This window comes from Xiphophorus hellerii, chromosome 20 (assembly GCF_003331165.1).
Source record: "Xiphophorus hellerii strain 12219 chromosome 20, Xiphophorus_hellerii-4.1, whole genome shotgun sequence".
NCBI classification, from domain to species: domain Eukaryota; kingdom Metazoa; phylum Chordata; class Actinopteri; order Cyprinodontiformes; family Poeciliidae; genus Xiphophorus; species Xiphophorus hellerii.
Window position 1 is genome coordinate 16320070 of NC_045691.1, and position 16175 is coordinate 16336244.

The following is a 16175-nucleotide window of genomic DNA, read 5'->3' on the forward strand; positions in this document are numbered from 1 at the left end:
ATTCTTGGTAACTATGGTATTCAAAATGTTTTTTGTCTTGACCCCGACATATTAAAAAAGATTAAAGTAGAGCTGTATTTTTCACTTTAATTTGTGAAGAGTTTGATCTGGATCTCCTTGTGACAGATGGTGCTGAAATATTTTCCATATGTGTGTAAAAGGTGACTGTTTTCAGTCGAGCTGCCCTTGCGCAACAGATTTTCTCCTCTGTTGTACGCACCGACATCTCTTGATTCCCTGGAAAATCAGTGGGGGAAAATTCAGGCTTTTTGCTCTCTGCTGACGGCGCTGCGAACATCTCTCTCAACTTGATCTACAGCAGCTTAAAATGAGAGGATCTCATCATATTTTACTCTTTCTCATCTTTGCCTGCTGCATCAGGGGTAAGTACTTGTTAGTTATTATTTTATTTTATTATTTGGTGTTGATACTTAGCCCCATTGGGAGTGTGTGATGACCTGATTAAATAGTTTATTGTTAATTAAATGTTGGGCACATGTCTGGTGCAACCTTTACAGTAATATTTCTGATAAATGTTAAATGGTTAATAAGCCAATTGCTATGTAAGTTTTAAAGATGCTATTTATGCTTTACTTTAATACATTACTGCAGAATCTTAATTTTATAAGAAGCAGCCACTTTAACCTTGTTTCACAACTTTAAAGCACTATCATTTAATTTATACTGGTTTATAAAGGCTGAAAAATAGGCTAGAAGTGCATCTGTCTGTGGAAGAGATGCTGACTAGAATGAACTAAACGACCAGCTCCAATTTGCCAGAAAGAGGCTCGATGACCCACGAGATTCTTGGAAAGATGTTCTATGTACTGCTGAGACCAAAGTGGAACATTTTGGAAGGTGTGTGCCCCACTATATCTGACCTAAGATCAACTCAGCATCTCACAAAGTGCAAATTATACATACAGACAGTATTGGCGGTGCTAGTGTGATACTCTGGCTGCTTTGTTACTTCAGGACATTGAAGACTTGATGTAATTGATGGAACCATGAATTCTCCTCCCCACTAGAAAATCCTAAGGAAGCGTGTTTGGTCAACAGCTTGTGATCTTAAACTCAAGTGAATTTGGTTTACACAGCAAGCCCACTCCTTCATGGCTCAAAAAACAAAGGTTTCTGATGGCCTAGTAAAAGTCTGGACTTAAATCCCAATAAGATGCAGTTGTGTGACCTTAAATGGCTTAATACTTGGTGACATTGGTTGTTATTGATAGAATTTAGAGTGAAATTAGTTTTGTCACATACACCAAGTTGTAATGGATAGCTATTCCAGTCTTAAATGAAATCTTCATTAAAAAACTGTGTTTTATACTTACACAGGTGTAACTAAAAGCATTTTGATTTATCTGAAACCTTTAAGTGGCAAAAACAAAACAAAAATTCTTTACTAAATAGCTTACATAAAAATTTCCTTATTAATGATGTATTAGTTATTTATAAAGGCACTCTTGTTTTAAAATTATATCTCTCTGAGTCAATTTTTTCCTAGGTGAGACTTGCTGGAAGTTGGCCAGTGATCAGAAAAGAAACACGTTTGCCTGATTGCCTTGGATGATGTGAACTTTTCTAAAAAATGTTGCTCCTGTGACAGCCAAGAAGATGCGCTGGTGCACCGTCTCAGATCCTGAGCAGAGGAAGTGTGCAGAGCTGGCCAAGGCCCTGGTGGCCGTCCTGCCGCCCGCTGCTGTTGCGGCGTTTGCCAGGCTGTCCTGCGTACGAGCATCCAGCACAGCCGACTGCATCGACAAAATCAAGGCGAGTTGCTCTGTAGATTATTGTTTCACTTCTAGGAGATGATTGGGAGAAACACCTGCCAGTGTTGCTTCAGAAATACACCAGGTAGTGGGTGTTTATAAAATGCTTTGAAATAAAATTAAGTTATAAATTCAAAACAATTGACTTTAATTTTTTGTTAAGTTAAATCCATTGTTCCTTGTTTTCAGGCTAACCGTGCAGATATAGTGGCGCTAGATGCAGGAGAAGTTTACTCTGCTGTGAAGCAGTTTGATCTTGTTGTCGTCGCTAAGGAGGTTTACACTGATGGTAAGGTTCGTTTCATCCTCCTGATATGATTCAGGGTGTTTCCTCTCCCTAATTGAGGTCTGAAAAGTTTATTTGTTCATCTGTAGGAGCTTGCATCCTGTCGGTTGCAGTGGTGACAAACAGGAGCTTGGATATTCGGTCCCTTCAAGGCCTCAGAAGCTGTCACAGCGGGGCCCGGTGGACTGCTGGCTGGAGCCTCCCGCTTGGGTTCCTGCTGTCCAGGAACTACCTAACCTGGAGCAAAGAGAATCCTCTCAGCCAGGGTGACAACGTGGTTCTTCTAACAGGGTTCCCTATGCAGTCTGGAAACACTTATTCCTGCCTGTTTGATACATTTTTATATCAATACTTTAAAAATGATCACAAAACCCCAGGAATTTCTAAATAAGAGAAAGACATTGTAATATAAAAAAACTGTTTTAATGTCCTTCCTTCTCTCTTGCAGATGTTGGTGCCTTTTTCAGAGCCAGCTGTGTTCCGGGGGCTGCCACCATGGCGCCGCCTCTGTGCACTCTGTGCCAAGGCCAGAAGTCTTACATCCGCCAGAAGAATTACTTCTGTGAGTCGTCACACAATGAGCCTTTCTACAACAACCAGGGAGCCCTCAGGTCAGCTTGAACGAGAGAGAACCTCTTTAATATGCTTTGTTACATTTTAAAGCAAAAAGTGACCATTAGAAGCATTAGTAACAGGTTTTCCTTTTTGGCTTGGTGTAGATGTCTCCGTAGAGGTGCAGGTGATGTTGCCTTTGTGGACCATTTAGCGCTTGAAAGTATTAATGGTAAGCTCTATATCATACTTTACATATTTCTTTTTCTGTAATAAAAAAAAAAACAACTTTTCTGTGATTTACTGACATCTGAGGCGTGTGACACTAAACAAACAAAATGGTGGCAAGCAGCAAAAAGCTAAGAAATAAAAACAACATTTTTAATTTAAAAAAAAAAAGTCTTAAAAGTGACAAGATTAGAATCTGTTGGAAGATATATTTCATTCCCCATGTGGAGAGAACAGAGCAGAACACAAGACTATTTCTGTATATCTTCACATTCACCTGAAAAAAGTGTGGCACTAACCATTCAGTTCTTTCGAAAGGAATTTTCACATATTGATCTTGTTAATCTTTGGAAAAGAAAGTGACTTAATTTCACTGCAGTAACATTCAAAAAGAATTTTTTTAATTAAACAAATTATATCCATAAAAATTATTTTCTGGCTTAGGATATAGTTGGCACACCGTGCATCCTAATTGCTACTAGTACAGCCTGTGGTTGAAATAACTTGAAAAGACTCCTGAAGATTGCCCCATTCCTCACTTTCAGCTGTGAGATGTTCAAAGGGTTTCTTGCATTTATAGCCTGTTTCACCCTGCAGCATCTCCATAAAATCTAAATCTGGGTTTGACTCAGCCCAGAACTTTCCATTAGCCATGTTGCACGGCCCTATTCTGCTTCAGTTGTAATTGCCTTCACAGATGGTCTCAAATTTTCCTGAAGAACCGTCTGATATGTGGTAGACTTAATGGTGACTCTGCAAAAAGTTGCTGACCTCCACAATTTATGTGCCTCTCCATCTGTTAGTCCTGCTCTGTGAAGTTCCTTCACATCCAATTTGTGGCTCACATGTTGTTGTTTCAAGCCACTTCCACTTGGTTGCAACACCGCTGACTCTTTGGAAGTATTTAGTAAAGGAAGCTTCACAACTGGACTTGATGCATAGAAGGCATCCTATCAGAGGATACCATGTGAGCTTCTGAGAATTACATTTTTTAACTGATGCTTGTAGAAACAGTCTGGGTGCTGGGCTACAGACTTGTGACTATGGAGGTGATTGGAACAACTGAATCCAGTCATTTTGAGTGATAATTGCACCCCTCAGTATAGAGGGCAGTTTGTTTGGAAGGGTTGCCTGGAGAAAACCAACGCTCTGAAAAAAACTAATGGACGATAAGACCTCTGGACCTCTGGACCATGTCTTTTGGACTACAGTAGAAGTGTTTTACCATAATGCACAGCCCTGTTTAGAGCAGGGGTTTTCAACTCCAGTGCTCAGGGGCAGGTGTCCCGCAACTTTTAGATGTGTCTCTGCTTCAGCACACGACTCAACAACAATGAAGTCATTTGGAGGACTCTGGAGAACTTGACTGAGCCATCAGCTATTTCATGACGGTGTGTTGGACTGGTGACACATCTAAATGTTGCAGGACACTGGCCTTGAAGACTGAAGGTGAATACCACTGGTATAGAGGAAACCAATCAGAGCATATAACTCAAACAACTCAACTGTTTCAGTTGGTGGTGTTGGAGTAATGAATGGGCTTACTTTGCAACCAATACCTTAGTCATCTTGCAGTCGTTGAGTTGAGTACGAACTCTTCTACATGTCAAAGCATTCTGAAAGCTCATTCTGAAATGAGCTGAAAGGTTAACCAAAATGTTAACTAAATAACCTGACAGGATGAACAAAGGTGTGTCTAAGTTTGTAATGTTTTCAGATTGGTAGAAGTGACACATTTTCTTTTTTATTGCAAATGTAGCTAATATTATCAGCTCAATTCTGAAACAAAACCAGCCTTTGAAACACTGAAGGGTTTTGTCTCTTGAGTTTTTATCTTGTGTGTGTTTTCTCAGCGAGTGAGTGGGACAGATTCCGGTTGCTGTGTCCTGATGGCTCACAGGCTCCTCTGAGCCACTACAGGAGTTGTAATCTGGGCCGTGGTCCAGGAGGAGGAATGGTCACCAGACATAATTTTCGCAAGGTTGTCCGCAAATTTATATCAGCTGTGCAGGTAAATATGTGGACATAATTTCACGCTTTTGTTCTGTTATTCTCCAGCCTTTGCTCAACTTTAGCTATGTACTGAAGTAATTTCTAAACTGATTTCTTCAGACCCAGTTTGGTCGACTAGGGAAAAAGAGGCAGCGCTTCCAACTCTTCAGTTCGTCTCTCTCTGGGGAGTCGGACCTTCTCTTCCGAGATGCGACAGATAAACTGATTGTTCTGCCGAACGACATGGACGTCAGCCAGGTGATGGGGCTGGATTATGTTGCACTCCTCAAAGGACTCGGCCATGAAGGTGCATAGGATCAGCCTAAACTTTTCAGAAGTGAATGGGATTTAGCTCTTATAGCAACTCTATGTGAATCAGTGGCTTGTGTTTGCAGGAAGCTCTCTCCAGGACAGCGTTGTGCGTTGGTGCTGCATCAGCCATGCTGAGCAGAAGAAATGCGAGCAGTGGGCTCTGAGCATAAAGTCCGACCCACTGGTGTGTGTCAGGGCTGTGTCAATGCGGGACTGCATCGAGAAAATCAAGGTTAATCATCTGAGTCACATGAGCATCGAGAGTTTATCACACTCTGGGATACAAAGTTAAAAAAAGAGATATGTTTTACCTCAGAGGGATGAAGTGGACGCAGTCTCGCTGGATGCAACACACACATTCATCGCAGGGAAATGTGGCCTTGTTCCGGTGGTCACTGAATATTATGGTAAGACTGTAATGATGCATCTTCCTTGGTTTTTGTTTTGTTCTGTTCCTGTTTGAATAGTTCTGTGTTCTGAAATGTGTGCTGTTGTCAGCGAGGGCAGCAGTTTAAATCATTAAATTGTAGTTTTGGTGTTTGTTAATGGAAATAAATGGATCATTTGTTGTATTTTCTCAGGAACCGAATGTGCTCCTGCTGAAGGATCGGCTCACTTGGAGACGGATGGTAGGATGAAGACAAATCATAGCTCTTTGAGCTCGGTGTTTTGTTCTGCTGATATAAATGCCATCTTCACATTGAAACCATCGCTCTCTGCCCCCTTTCAGTGCTTCCCTCGGCTGTGGGTGTGGCTGTAGCAAAGCGCTTCAGCAGGAACATCTTCATTGGGAATCTGGGCGGCCGCCGCTCATGTCACGGCTACATATACAGCCCTGCTGGCTGGCTGCTGCCGTACAGACACACATTAAGCCTGGAGCACAACAGCAGCGCCCCCTGTGATCCAAACCAAGGTGCAGATTTTTTAATTTCCTCATAAGCCCTCAACTTTCTGACCTGTGCGCCTCACTGTAGTGAATGCATGTCACATTCCACTTTAATCCAATGCTTTTTTTGTTTCTTTTGTTTTTAAGCCCCCAATTGACTGCAGTCTGCCGTTTTCTGTTTGTACAGTGTACAATACGGTGTTTTGGAAAGGCTGTCTCCCTGGATCTCAGGGGAATCTGTGCAAAGTGTGCAGGGGAGGGACAGGCGAGGCAGCGACCAAACGCTGTACCGACAACCACAATGAGCGTTACTATGGAAACATGGGCGCCTTAAGGTACACAGGACTCCTGGTTTTTCAGTGGTTCTTTTCCACAATAAAGGTCTTTTAAAATTCTTAAAATAAATTCATCTTTTTGTAGAAGCATAATTTTTTCTGATCATATCAGCCACTTTATGTGCTTTTACATCAGAGCCACTTTCACCCAAATACACTTGCAAATATACTAAACAAAGCTTGAATTTTTCTACTTCTTTCATTGAAACATTATGCTACTGTAATAAAAAAAATGATATATTTCATGCCTTTTTACACATCATCATTAGGGCAGCCAATAAGTGTGGAGGGCACTGTAGTGTTGTTCCTGTTTCAGTATTTACCCTCAGAGACTGATTTAGTCCATTTTTCTGTTGTCTTGCAGGTGTTTGGTTGGAGATCCAAGTGGGAAAAGCTACGGTGATGTGGCCTTCCTCGAGCACCATAACCTTGTCACTAACATCCTTGGTGAGGTATTGAAAATGCTACATCTATTATGTATGTAATGCGACCAGCTAATTGACATTGTCCCTATTTTTAATTTTTTTAAATTTAACTCTAGCTTTGAATTCCAGTGGGTGGGCGAAGGAGTGGACACAGTCTGACTTTGAGCTGCTGTGTGCCGACGGACATCGAGCTGCTTTGTCAGAGTGGGAAAGTTGTAATTTAGGAGTCGTCCCACCAAACAGCATCATGACACGGCCTGTGCTCACCGCAAGGGTGTATGACTTCCTCATGAAATCACAGGTCAGTAATTTTGTTTTCATAAAGTCTCATTAATTTCAATTCTGCTGGTAGGACTAACTCATCAGGTTCTTCTTGCAAGACTAGAGAAAAATCCAACCCTAATTAACCTGTGGACCTGCGACCTCCTCAGTGGTGTGCCCCGCATACCTCCCAATGACCCCTGGAGACCTCATGACCCTGCAGGAATAAGCAAGTCTAGACGATGGATGTGGGGATGGATGAATCGTTTTCCCATCACTTTGCAATCGTGTACTACTTTATGTTGATCTATAACTCTGTCTTTTTTTAGACTCTAAGATGGTTACTTTTCTGTAATGGCAGGAAACTTTGGGAGCCGCCTCAAGCACTGAGTTCCAGCTCTTTGAGTCTCATCAGTACGGGGAAAGTGATCTGCTGTTTAAAGATGCAACGCACTGCTTTGTTCACACAAGCCACATGGATTACCGCTCCATCCTAGGAGAGGAGTTTTACGCTCATGCAGAGGCCGTCTTTAAATGCACGCACTCTGGTAGGACATGGACACAATACGTGACTATGGTGAAAGTTGGATTTTTCTTTCCCCTATAATAACTGCAGCCTTTGTGTTTGTTTTTCTCGCAACAGATATCTTGGAGTTTTGTAACCAGGATGTGTGCAGCATATCCTAATGAAGGAAGTATAAAATGGCACCACGGTTTCCTCAGCTTCTTAGACATTTAGTTCTTCATCCATACAAATGATGGGTTAATAAAGACTAGAAATCATCACATGACTGAACTGAAAGACACCATCACTTCTGCTTTCATAATGGGATATTTTCTAACTTAAATGAAATCTTTCATCTTTGTGTTCTTCTAAAGCAGAAAATATATATACATATATTTAATAAACATGTAAAGCCAACACAGCAAATGTTTACAGCAAAACAAAAGATGTGGCTTTTTTAATTGAATTATTGTGAGAGCTTCTCTATAAATCACAAAATGTATGACATTGATATTCTCAGTAAATACATCTCTCCTATTGACACAAAATTCAAACATTTGTTTGTAAAACTCCCAAGTAATTCACACATAGAAGCCAAAAAAGAAGTCTATCAATTAAAGTGGCTTCTGTTTTAAAATTTGATGGTGTGGTTAGAGCAAACTGGGCTTATGGCCTCACTGTCCTAAGTCCTAAAATAATCTCAAAGATTTTAATTAATTGTAAAAAAAAAAAAAAAAAAAGGTTGTATTATATATGTATGTATTATGTTAAAGTTAGATTTTTATCATTCAAAACCTCAATTTCTTTTTCAACAAATTAAAAACCCTAACTTAACTACTACTCCCAGACTCCTACGCGGCTTTTTGGTGTTACGTTGAAATGGGTACTTCCTGTGTTTACAGCTGGTTTCCATGTTATATCAGCTGGTTCTGGTTTGACATATTACCTAACAAAGCTGTGCACTACCGGTTACTGTGGTAACTTTACTCATTAAAAAGGTAAAGTTAGTAACTGTATAAATGTTTACGTGTTGCTTGTTGTTACTGTCGTTTTAAACTCTTTAAAACGTGCGCTCGTTCAGATGCGGCTGCCGCTGCGCCTCTTCCCATTTCTCCCCGCTCCTGTCCGGACAGCCTCCTCTGTCCCTGCGGGGAAGCTGAATTTCGTCCCCGCTTGCAGCACCGCCGATGCCCGCTCTCTGGAGCTGCTGCAGGACTTTGTGTCCCGATCCAGGCGGTTGTTTGTGGTCACCGGAGCGGGTCTGTCTACGGAGTCGGGCATCCCGGATTACCGCTCGGAGGGTGTCGGGTTGTACGCCCGCACCGACAGGAGACCGATGCAGCACACGGAGTTTACCCGCAGCGCCAAGTCCCGACAGAGATACTGGGCCAGAAACTTCGTCGGGTGGCCGCAGTTCTCCTCCCATCAGCCCAACTGTGCCCACCGGACTCTGCGGAGCTGGGAGGAGAAGGGGAAGCTGCACTGGCTCGTCACCCAGAATGTAGACGCCCTTCACTCCAAGGCAGGACAGACACGGATTACGGAACTCCACGGCTGCGCCCACAGGTGAGGAAGGCTGAGTGACCCAAGGTGGGCAGGATCCCATAAGAAATAGAGCTCAGTGGAATTCTAAATAACAACTATGATGCAAAATATGTGGTTATGTTAAATGATAAAATTAGTTATGCATGTCAGTCCTTACTTGCCTTGAAAAGGTAAGTCTCAGGGATCATGCTGTAAGGCACAAGGACAAAGATATATAAAAAACAAAAATCCATTATTTCCCCCCCCCAAAAAAAAATCCATCTAAAGCAAATCTAATGAGATTCTAGATATTTTGGCATCCCAAAAGAAAATATTAACTAAGACAAGCCTAACTAACTTCTTACACCACAGAGCTTCAAAACTGAAATGATGTTTTCAGGTTGTTAGTTATCTGAAATTTGATTTTGCATGTAGGCCAAAGGTTCAATTTTGGCCTCAGGTGAGCAGACATGCTCAAGTGAAGAGTTTCCACATGTTGTGACCCCAGATGATTTGTGACAAACTACAGACAGAACTTCTTTTGGCTTTTCTTTTACCTGTGACTCTTCCATAAAGACACACTCTTCCACCCGAGTTGTATATCTCTGTAAGGCTGACTATTATTCAGAAAAGCTCTCCTTGCCTGGCCTGTCAGTTTATATAGACATTCAGGTTTGCAATTTCACCAAACCTGAATGTCCTTTCTGTGGTGATGGATTGATTGAACAGAGCTCTGTGAGATGGTAAAAGCTTGATATGTTGTTTTATGACCTAGACCTAACATAAAAGTTAACAAGTGGACTTTTGTTTTCTTTTTTTTTACTTACTATGACTTGAGTGAGATTGGTTGCACAGGATTTTATTTAGGAGTAACAGATTAAAAGGAGCCACATACAAAGGCAAGTCCTACTTTTTAGACTTCGATTAGTAAAATATGTTGAAAAGCCTCAACTCTGTTCATCTATCAGAAAAATTCCCACTCTTTTCAGAGATTGTGTTTCATGTGTTCTCAGGGTAACATGTCTTGGCTGTGGCAGCATCACCGCGCGGGAGCAGCTGCAGAGGCGGTTTGTCTCATTAAACCCGGATTGGAGCGCTCAGGCAGGAGCCGTGGCTCCGGATGGCGACGTCTTCTTAGATGACGAGCAGGTCCTGAACTTCAGGGTCCCGTCCTGTGAGCGGTGTGGGGGGATACTGAAGCCAGAGGTTACATTTTTTGGAGACACGGTGGCCAAAGCAACGGTGCAATTCGTGCAGGAGAGACTGGCAGAGGCGGACGCAGTGCTGGTTATCGGCTCGTCGCTGCAGGTATAGAAAAGCAACCAATTTGTGATGTCGGCCATGTTTTCCATTCAGCTTTCAAGTTCCCTCCTGTGTGGCTCTGCAGGTGTACTCAGGATACAGGGTTCTACTGGCAGCGAGCGACAAGAAGATGCCGATCGCCATCCTGAACATCGGACCCACCAGAGCAGATCACCTGGCAGGGCTGAAAGTGAAGGGCCGCTGTAGTGAAGTTCTGTCAGTCATCCAGCCCCTCTGACCCCACGGACAGGTTTAGAGTCGTCTCTGCTCTGCTGACTGAACTAACTCAGACGTTAGTAAATGACCATCAGAACGAGGTGACGTGAAAGGATCGATTAGAGGGCAAGAACTGCTCTCCTGTCAGCACTTTCCACACTGCTGGAGAAAAAACAAAACGGTTTCATAAGTCCAACTTGGGTGTAACGGGAAGACTCAAACTGTGTTTGGTTTGTTTCTGTTTGACTTTGAGCTGAACATGACGAGGATCTGTCGCATCTTCTCAGAGTGTACACGGTTCTTTAGAGGTGCTGCTTTAAAATGCAACTGTTTTTATCTAAAGTGACTTTTACTGAAAGATATTTGGAGAAGAGCAAGTAGCTGCAGAAGTACAACTACTTATTTGCAAAATGCAATAATTAAAATGCAACTGCTGTCACAGTGCAATTAAAGATTTTAAATTCATTTGAACTGTTAAATTCCTTTAACATTTAAATTAAAACATACTTATTTTGTTTACATTTCTTTCAGATACAAGGTTCTGAGATTACTACAAATAGCCAAAAACACTGAAATAGAAGATATAAATCCAAAATGTTACACTAGAATAGTAGAATATTTCATTGACCACTAGACAACTTGAATGAAACATTTAAAAGTGGCTTCTGTTTAAAAGCTAATTTATGGATTTTTATGGCATTCAAAATGTTCTTAAATTGTTTTTAAAAAAAAGACGCAAAAAAACCCCATCGTATTCAAGAGCATTTTATTTCATTTTAAACCTAACTTTGTTATTGAATCACAAACAGATGGAGGGAAGAGTGACGGTGGACTGACTGATACTGAGGTCCTTCATGATGCTTTGCTGCTCAAATCTCTCCTGCAGCCTGAACCTCCAGTTCTCCAGCTCGGGCTGAGTCTCCTCCTGCAGAGCGGCGGGAACGCTGAACGAATACAGACAGAACCTGTGAGCGTTGCCGTCCGTCTGCCATGCTGCTGATGCTGTAGCCACCACCAGCGGCGTCATGGACAGACAGTTTTCAAAGCTCCTGGCCTGATCAAACCAGTAGGTGACTGGGTAACCCAGTAAGAGACCAAATATGGTGCACAGGTTCCAATCTTCAGATTTCTCGCCAACATAAAGAGGTTTAGTCAGCCTCGTCGTGTCGCTGAAACTCCTCCAGAAGGAGCTAGAATATCTGCCACTCACACCTGTCAGCCAGTCTTCTCTGAGCATTAGAGATGGTGGGCTTCTCCAAAGACACAGAGACATTTACAACAGGCGGACCACCGTCACGAAGCATCTTCTCTAAATTAGATCTGAGGGCATCTGCGTTGATAATGAGACTGTTTCCATTTAAATCCAGCGTGAGGAGGGATTGAGACACGAGCTGGAGAGACCGTAGGCAGCTCAGATACCGCTGGAGCTGTTCGGCACAGGCAGCGTTGCTGTCGTACAGGAGAGCAGGCTTCAGCCCCAGATCCACAGTCAAGACCTGAGCAGCAAGATTCAGACTTTGAGCCACTGGAGAGACCCTTTCTACCAGAACGCAGAGAGTTACGGGCTGCAGAGACAAAGAGGTCCTCCACTGTCATGGTTGCGAATAAAATAATGAAAATAAAGTTTTTTGTGGGAGAGTTTGGGGCAAATTCAATCTGTACGTCAAAGAAAATAGAGATGACACCTGTGCACTTGTGTACATAGGAGAAAAACAATGTCATGTAAACAAAAACATTTTGTTTTCCAAGTGTTTCATCATGTCCCTCACTTCTTCTTTGTTGGTCCAAGATTTCTAAAAGGAGCAAAACCATCACTTTAGTCACAAAAATAACTTTTTTAAGTAAATATATTGCTTCTACATTTTCTGCCAACGTTTCAGAATAACTGTAAACTTTTCCGTAATACAGAAATATCTCTTACAATCATCCTGTTTTTGGTCAAGATCAGCAGCTAAGGTTAAGTCACCGGCTGAGGAGACATCAAGTCGAAATCTGAGAGATTTCTAGCGACCCAGACTCCAGCAGGCAAACAAACCCAGGTTAACCAGAAGATTCCTGAAATGAAGAAAACAAAGAATGAAGCACATAAGAAATTATTATTGTTTTTGTTGCTTTGGTGTATTTCTATTTAAAGAAACTTTAAGTGTAAGCTATTATGGACTACTTTAGTTTGACTGGATCGAGAACCTGGAGGCTAAGTCTAAAACCCAGTTCTCTGGCTCCTACCATATTATTTTTAGGGATAATATGGTCACTTGTTTTTTTATGTCCTCCTGAAGATCGGAAACCCAGGGGGTTTGCTAGTTTAGTTTCATGCATCCCAAGTGAAGCGTTTAGGCGTAACTTCCCGAGAGTTAACGAAGGAGGAATGGATATTATATTAGAAATTACACATATAAAATATTTACATATCACATGGAATACATAAAAATGAGAAACCGTACGTGTAAATAACATGCTTTAGCTGACTAGCATTAGCATCAGTGAGCTGGTACCATAGACATGTCTATGAGGGGCACAAGGACAAATCCAGCAGCATGAGCTAACGCTAGCTGCACCGTTAAACTCAGCACTAAATTAACACAAAATAATACACTTCTCACCTCCTAAAGTCGTTTCTGTCTGTCGCAAAGCGATACGTCGAGCTGATCCACACAGACACCCGGGATGGAAAACTCCCTTTCACGTTTGAACCGCTCATCGTGCTAGCAGAAGGTGGCAGCGAGGAGCGAAGACGGAACCAACGTAGGCATTTGGGAGAGGGGACGAATTTAGTTGTGGCACAAATAAGGGTGCCCGAGAGGATTAATCTCCGCTCGTGTCAATTTAATATTACATGACCAAAGATGTCTGCCACCAGATACCGTCGGTTCCTTAAACTGTGTGAGGAATGGCCCCGAGACGAGACCAAGAAGGCGCGGGATCTGGGGACATTTCTGCGGCAGAGAGTGGCTTCTGCGTTCCGCGAGGGTGAAAACACGCAGGTAGAAGGTCACGCACACGGCTCCATCTAAGAAGATCAGCGCTAACAGAGGACGCCCTTGTTTTTAGCATTAGTTGTTGATACCTGGGGGAGCTTCTTTATTAACTCTGACAGCACTATTAATAATCTGGCTGCAAAAACAGTTAACAGAAGTTCGACTTTATAGAAATGGTAAAATAAAAAAACTATTTTTTTAAATTACCTTTTGCTCAGGGTTTTATCCTAGATGAACCAATTAACTGGATACTTTTCTTTGATTGACCATTCTTGGTTATAATCAAGTCCAGATACTGAAAAATCAGGTTTCTCACTGTTCATGAAAAAAACTCACTAGTTTCATCCTTTAGACACATAGCCTCAAACTGAGGCAGTTTGTTGATTAAAAATAATATTAGAAAATCAGCAGCACATATTTTTCTCTATTTTGAGCTAAAGTCCTTGGAAATAAAACTCAAAATACTTCCTAATTCAAACCAGCAGGTCAGACCTGAATGGAAACCGGATGTTGGTATTGGTCAGGAAAAACCTAATCAGTTCATCTGCTTCTAGATTGATTTCTGAATACTTTACATTTATATATTTAAGTAATACTGAACTCCAGTTCCTTGCAGTTGTTATAGTAGTAGTAGAATTATGCACATAACACTAAATTTAGGACAAATATAGGAAACACTCATCTTAAACATCATTAGTAATTCATAAATTTGGGAGGGAGGAATCAAATTCCAAACAAAATACATTAAGTTTATCAAACTTTAGCAACTTGATTAATTACTAATTAGTAAAAGGTAAATAAAGGTATTGTGGATGCTCCTTGACATACAAATAACACATTTTGTTCCTTCTCGTCATATTTCTCCAGCTTGCAGATCCAGAGAAATGTGACCAGATGTATGAAAGTTTGGCTCGCATTAATGGAAATGCATACAGACAGCGGGTAAGTATGCATCCAAATGTACTGCAGTGATGAAAACCTGGTTCTTTGATGACTTATCCCAGCTTAGCCAGTAATCCAGTTCTTTTGCTCTACAATGTTTCACAGAAAGATTTATGCTTCTTGAACGATTTCACATTTTGTCTTATAAAAGCCACAAATGAAATCTATGTTATCGACTTTTTTGACATAGTAACGGTACAAAGTATTGACCGAGGAAGTCTGCATGCAAATACATATCACACCTTTCAGATTTTTTGTGTTAAATGCAAACCGTATTATTATTTTCCTTTCACTTAACAATTCTGAACTACTTTTTGTTGTTCAATCACATAAAAATCTGAGTAAAATAAAATTCAGTTAGTGGTTGGAATGTGACATAATGTGAAAAGCAAATAAATACTTCTGCAACTGTGAAGAGGATAGTAAACATGTTTTATTTAAGATCAAGGCTAAACTGGGTTAATATGTAAAGAACCTCAACTTTTAAAATCTATTATAACCACAAATGCCACATTTCTAATGCACAGAGTGTCATAGACTTTGTGTTGCTAGTGTTTGTCCAAAGAAAGTAAACCAACTAGAGTGAAAATATATTGTGTGTGTAGCCTGGAAATTTCACATTTAGCTCCTAATAATAAGTAGAAATTGTGCAGAAAACAGAAAAATGTAGCACGGAGCTTTGTTGTATAGAATGTAAATATGTTTGTGTGTGTTTTAGTTTCCTCGTGTGAGAGACACAAGTTTTACAGGAGTTACAGCGGAGGAGTGTCGAGTACTTTTGTCAGGTATGCACTCTAATTACAATGTGCGGTGTCATCATTGATCTTCACTAGTTACAGTAAAATGACCCTGAAAAGATAGTGATGTATTTTTACGCCTTATTTTATTATTGTTTTACAGGCAGTATGAGGCAGGGCATGGATGAGGAAAAGAAAGGTTTATGGAAGTCGCTAATGGAGAGATTCTCCTCCAAATCACCAGAAGACGGTCCAGAAAAAAGCTCCTGAAAAATAACATTTTTCTTTTCTATGTTGCTTGTATAGAAATAAATATTATCTTTGTGGATTTGTCTTTTATGGACTAGTAAAATCTTTAAATCATCAATATTGCTTCTCAAAAACAAAACCAGAACACCTGCAACAACCAAAAAACGTTTCTAACAGCAATTGCAATACACTATCACTTGATAGGCAATAGTCGGGCTGTTAATATGTCACATGGAAAAATCAGAAACTTAAAGGACATGGAGGAAATGAAACATTAATAATGGAGGACACAAGAAGGGAGAGAGAAGAAATACATTTAAGAAAGCATACGTGGGAAAAAATGAGGAATAACACCAAAAAGGAAGGAAGAAATGGGGACTCGATGAGATGACATTGTTCTGTTCACACAGGCTAACGATGAATCCTGCTGAATCTTGAAAGACTATGATAGATTAGACTGACTTGGAGTGATCGCCTTAAAGCAACAGTTGGGAATTGTTGGAGAAAAGCAATCCCATCATGTCATAATGTTTCGGTAAGATGTTTTAAGACCGTGGCATTTTTTTTTTACTCAAGGTTATCATGCTGTGAGAATCTCACAATCCATGTCCAGATTTAGCATTATGTGACTGGACTGAAATGTGTTTACAATATGTCAAAGGTATATGCAGTC

General features: G+C 41.0%; 4 protein-coding genes across 5 annotated transcripts; 3 read left to right on the plus strand and 1 right to left on the minus strand.

Annotated features, from left to right (window-relative positions):
- The first annotated feature begins 207 nt into the window (after positions 1 to 207).
- sxph (saxiphilin) lies at positions 208 to 7971 on the plus strand. Of its 2 annotated transcripts, XM_032550163.1 has the most exons (17): positions 212 to 383; positions 1610 to 1773; positions 1962 to 2061; positions 2148 to 2324; positions 2507 to 2669; positions 2778 to 2842; positions 4692 to 4849; positions 4951 to 5137; positions 5226 to 5374; positions 5459 to 5549; positions 5724 to 5771; positions 5873 to 6055; positions 6216 to 6363; positions 6728 to 6810; positions 6905 to 7089; positions 7411 to 7597; positions 7693 to 7971. In XM_032550163.1, the coding sequence occupies exons 1-17, from the start codon at positions 329 to 331 to the stop codon at positions 7734 to 7736; spliced, it is 2187 nt and encodes a 728-aa protein (XP_032406054.1). In that variant the 5' UTR covers positions 212 to 328; the 3' UTR covers positions 7737 to 7971. The 2 variants fall into 2 exon arrangements, with proteins under 2 accessions (XP_032406055.1, XP_032406054.1); XM_032550164.1 differs by lacking the exons at positions 7411 to 7597; positions 7693 to 7971 and having other exon boundaries at positions 208 to 383; positions 6728 to 6815; positions 6905 to 7022.
- A 120-nt stretch (positions 7972 to 8091) lies between these two features.
- sirt4 (sirtuin 4) lies at positions 8092 to 11061 on the plus strand. The gene is made up of 4 exons (XM_032550166.1): positions 8092 to 8552; positions 8636 to 9120; positions 10092 to 10386; positions 10466 to 11061. Exons 2-4 carry the CDS (start codon positions 8636 to 8638, stop codon positions 10616 to 10618), a joined length of 933 nt encoding a protein of 310 aa, XP_032406057.1. The 5' UTR covers positions 8092 to 8552; the 3' UTR covers positions 10619 to 11061.
- Positions 11062 to 11345: 284 nt separating this feature from the next.
- c20h1orf74 (chromosome 20 C1orf74 homolog) lies at positions 11346 to 13368 on the minus strand. The gene is given in 5 exon segments (XM_032550167.1): positions 11346 to 11746; positions 11748 to 12122; positions 12124 to 12389; positions 12518 to 12651; positions 13200 to 13368. Coding segments are annotated over 3 exon segments (921 nt in total). The 5' UTR covers positions 12319 to 12389; positions 12518 to 12651; positions 13200 to 13368; the 3' UTR covers positions 11346 to 11395.
- Positions 13369 to 13373: 5 nt separating this feature from the next.
- On the plus strand, positions 13374 to 15963 carry uqcc2 (ubiquinol-cytochrome c reductase complex assembly factor 2). Its single transcript, XM_032550170.1, has 4 exons — positions 13374 to 13580; positions 14442 to 14516; positions 15235 to 15301; positions 15417 to 15963. Exons 1-4 carry the CDS (start codon positions 13443 to 13445, stop codon positions 15521 to 15523), a joined length of 387 nt encoding a protein of 128 aa, XP_032406061.1. The 5' UTR covers positions 13374 to 13442; the 3' UTR covers positions 15524 to 15963.
- The last annotated feature ends 212 nt before the right edge of the window (positions 15964 to 16175 follow it).

Bases quoted from the DNA above. Each gene is read 5' to 3' on its own strand.
- sxph (XM_032550163.1), top strand. From the start codon at position 329: ATGAGAGGATCTCATCATATTTTACTCTTTCTCATCTTTGCCTGCTGC. The intron at 2,062-2,147 runs GTAAGGTTCGTT...GTTCATCTGTAG, and splicing joins TAAGGAGGTTTACACTGATG to GAGCTTGCATCCTGTCGGTT. The intron at 5,375-5,458 runs GTTAATCATCTG...GTTTTACCTCAG, and splicing joins ACTGCATCGAGAAAATCAAG to AGGGATGAAGTGGACGCAGT.
- sirt4 (XM_032550166.1), top strand. From the start codon at position 8,636: ATGCGGCTGCCGCTGCGCCTCTTCCCATTTCTCCCCGCTCCTGTCCGG. The intron at 9,121-10,091 runs GTGAGGAAGGCT...ATGTGTTCTCAG, and splicing joins CTCCACGGCTGCGCCCACAG to GGTAACATGTCTTGGCTGTG. The intron at 10,387-10,465 runs GTATAGAAAAGC...GTGGCTCTGCAG, and splicing joins TTATCGGCTCGTCGCTGCAG to GTGTACTCAGGATACAGGGT.
- uqcc2 (XM_032550170.1), top strand. From the start codon at position 13,443: ATGTCTGCCACCAGATACCGTCGGTTCCTTAAACTGTGTGAGGAATGG. The intron at 14,517-15,234 runs GTAAGTATGCAT...TGTGTGTTTTAG, and splicing joins GAAATGCATACAGACAGCGG to TTTCCTCGTGTGAGAGACAC. The intron at 15,302-15,416 runs GTATGCACTCTA...ATTGTTTTACAG, and splicing joins GTGTCGAGTACTTTTGTCAG to GCAGTATGAGGCAGGGCATG.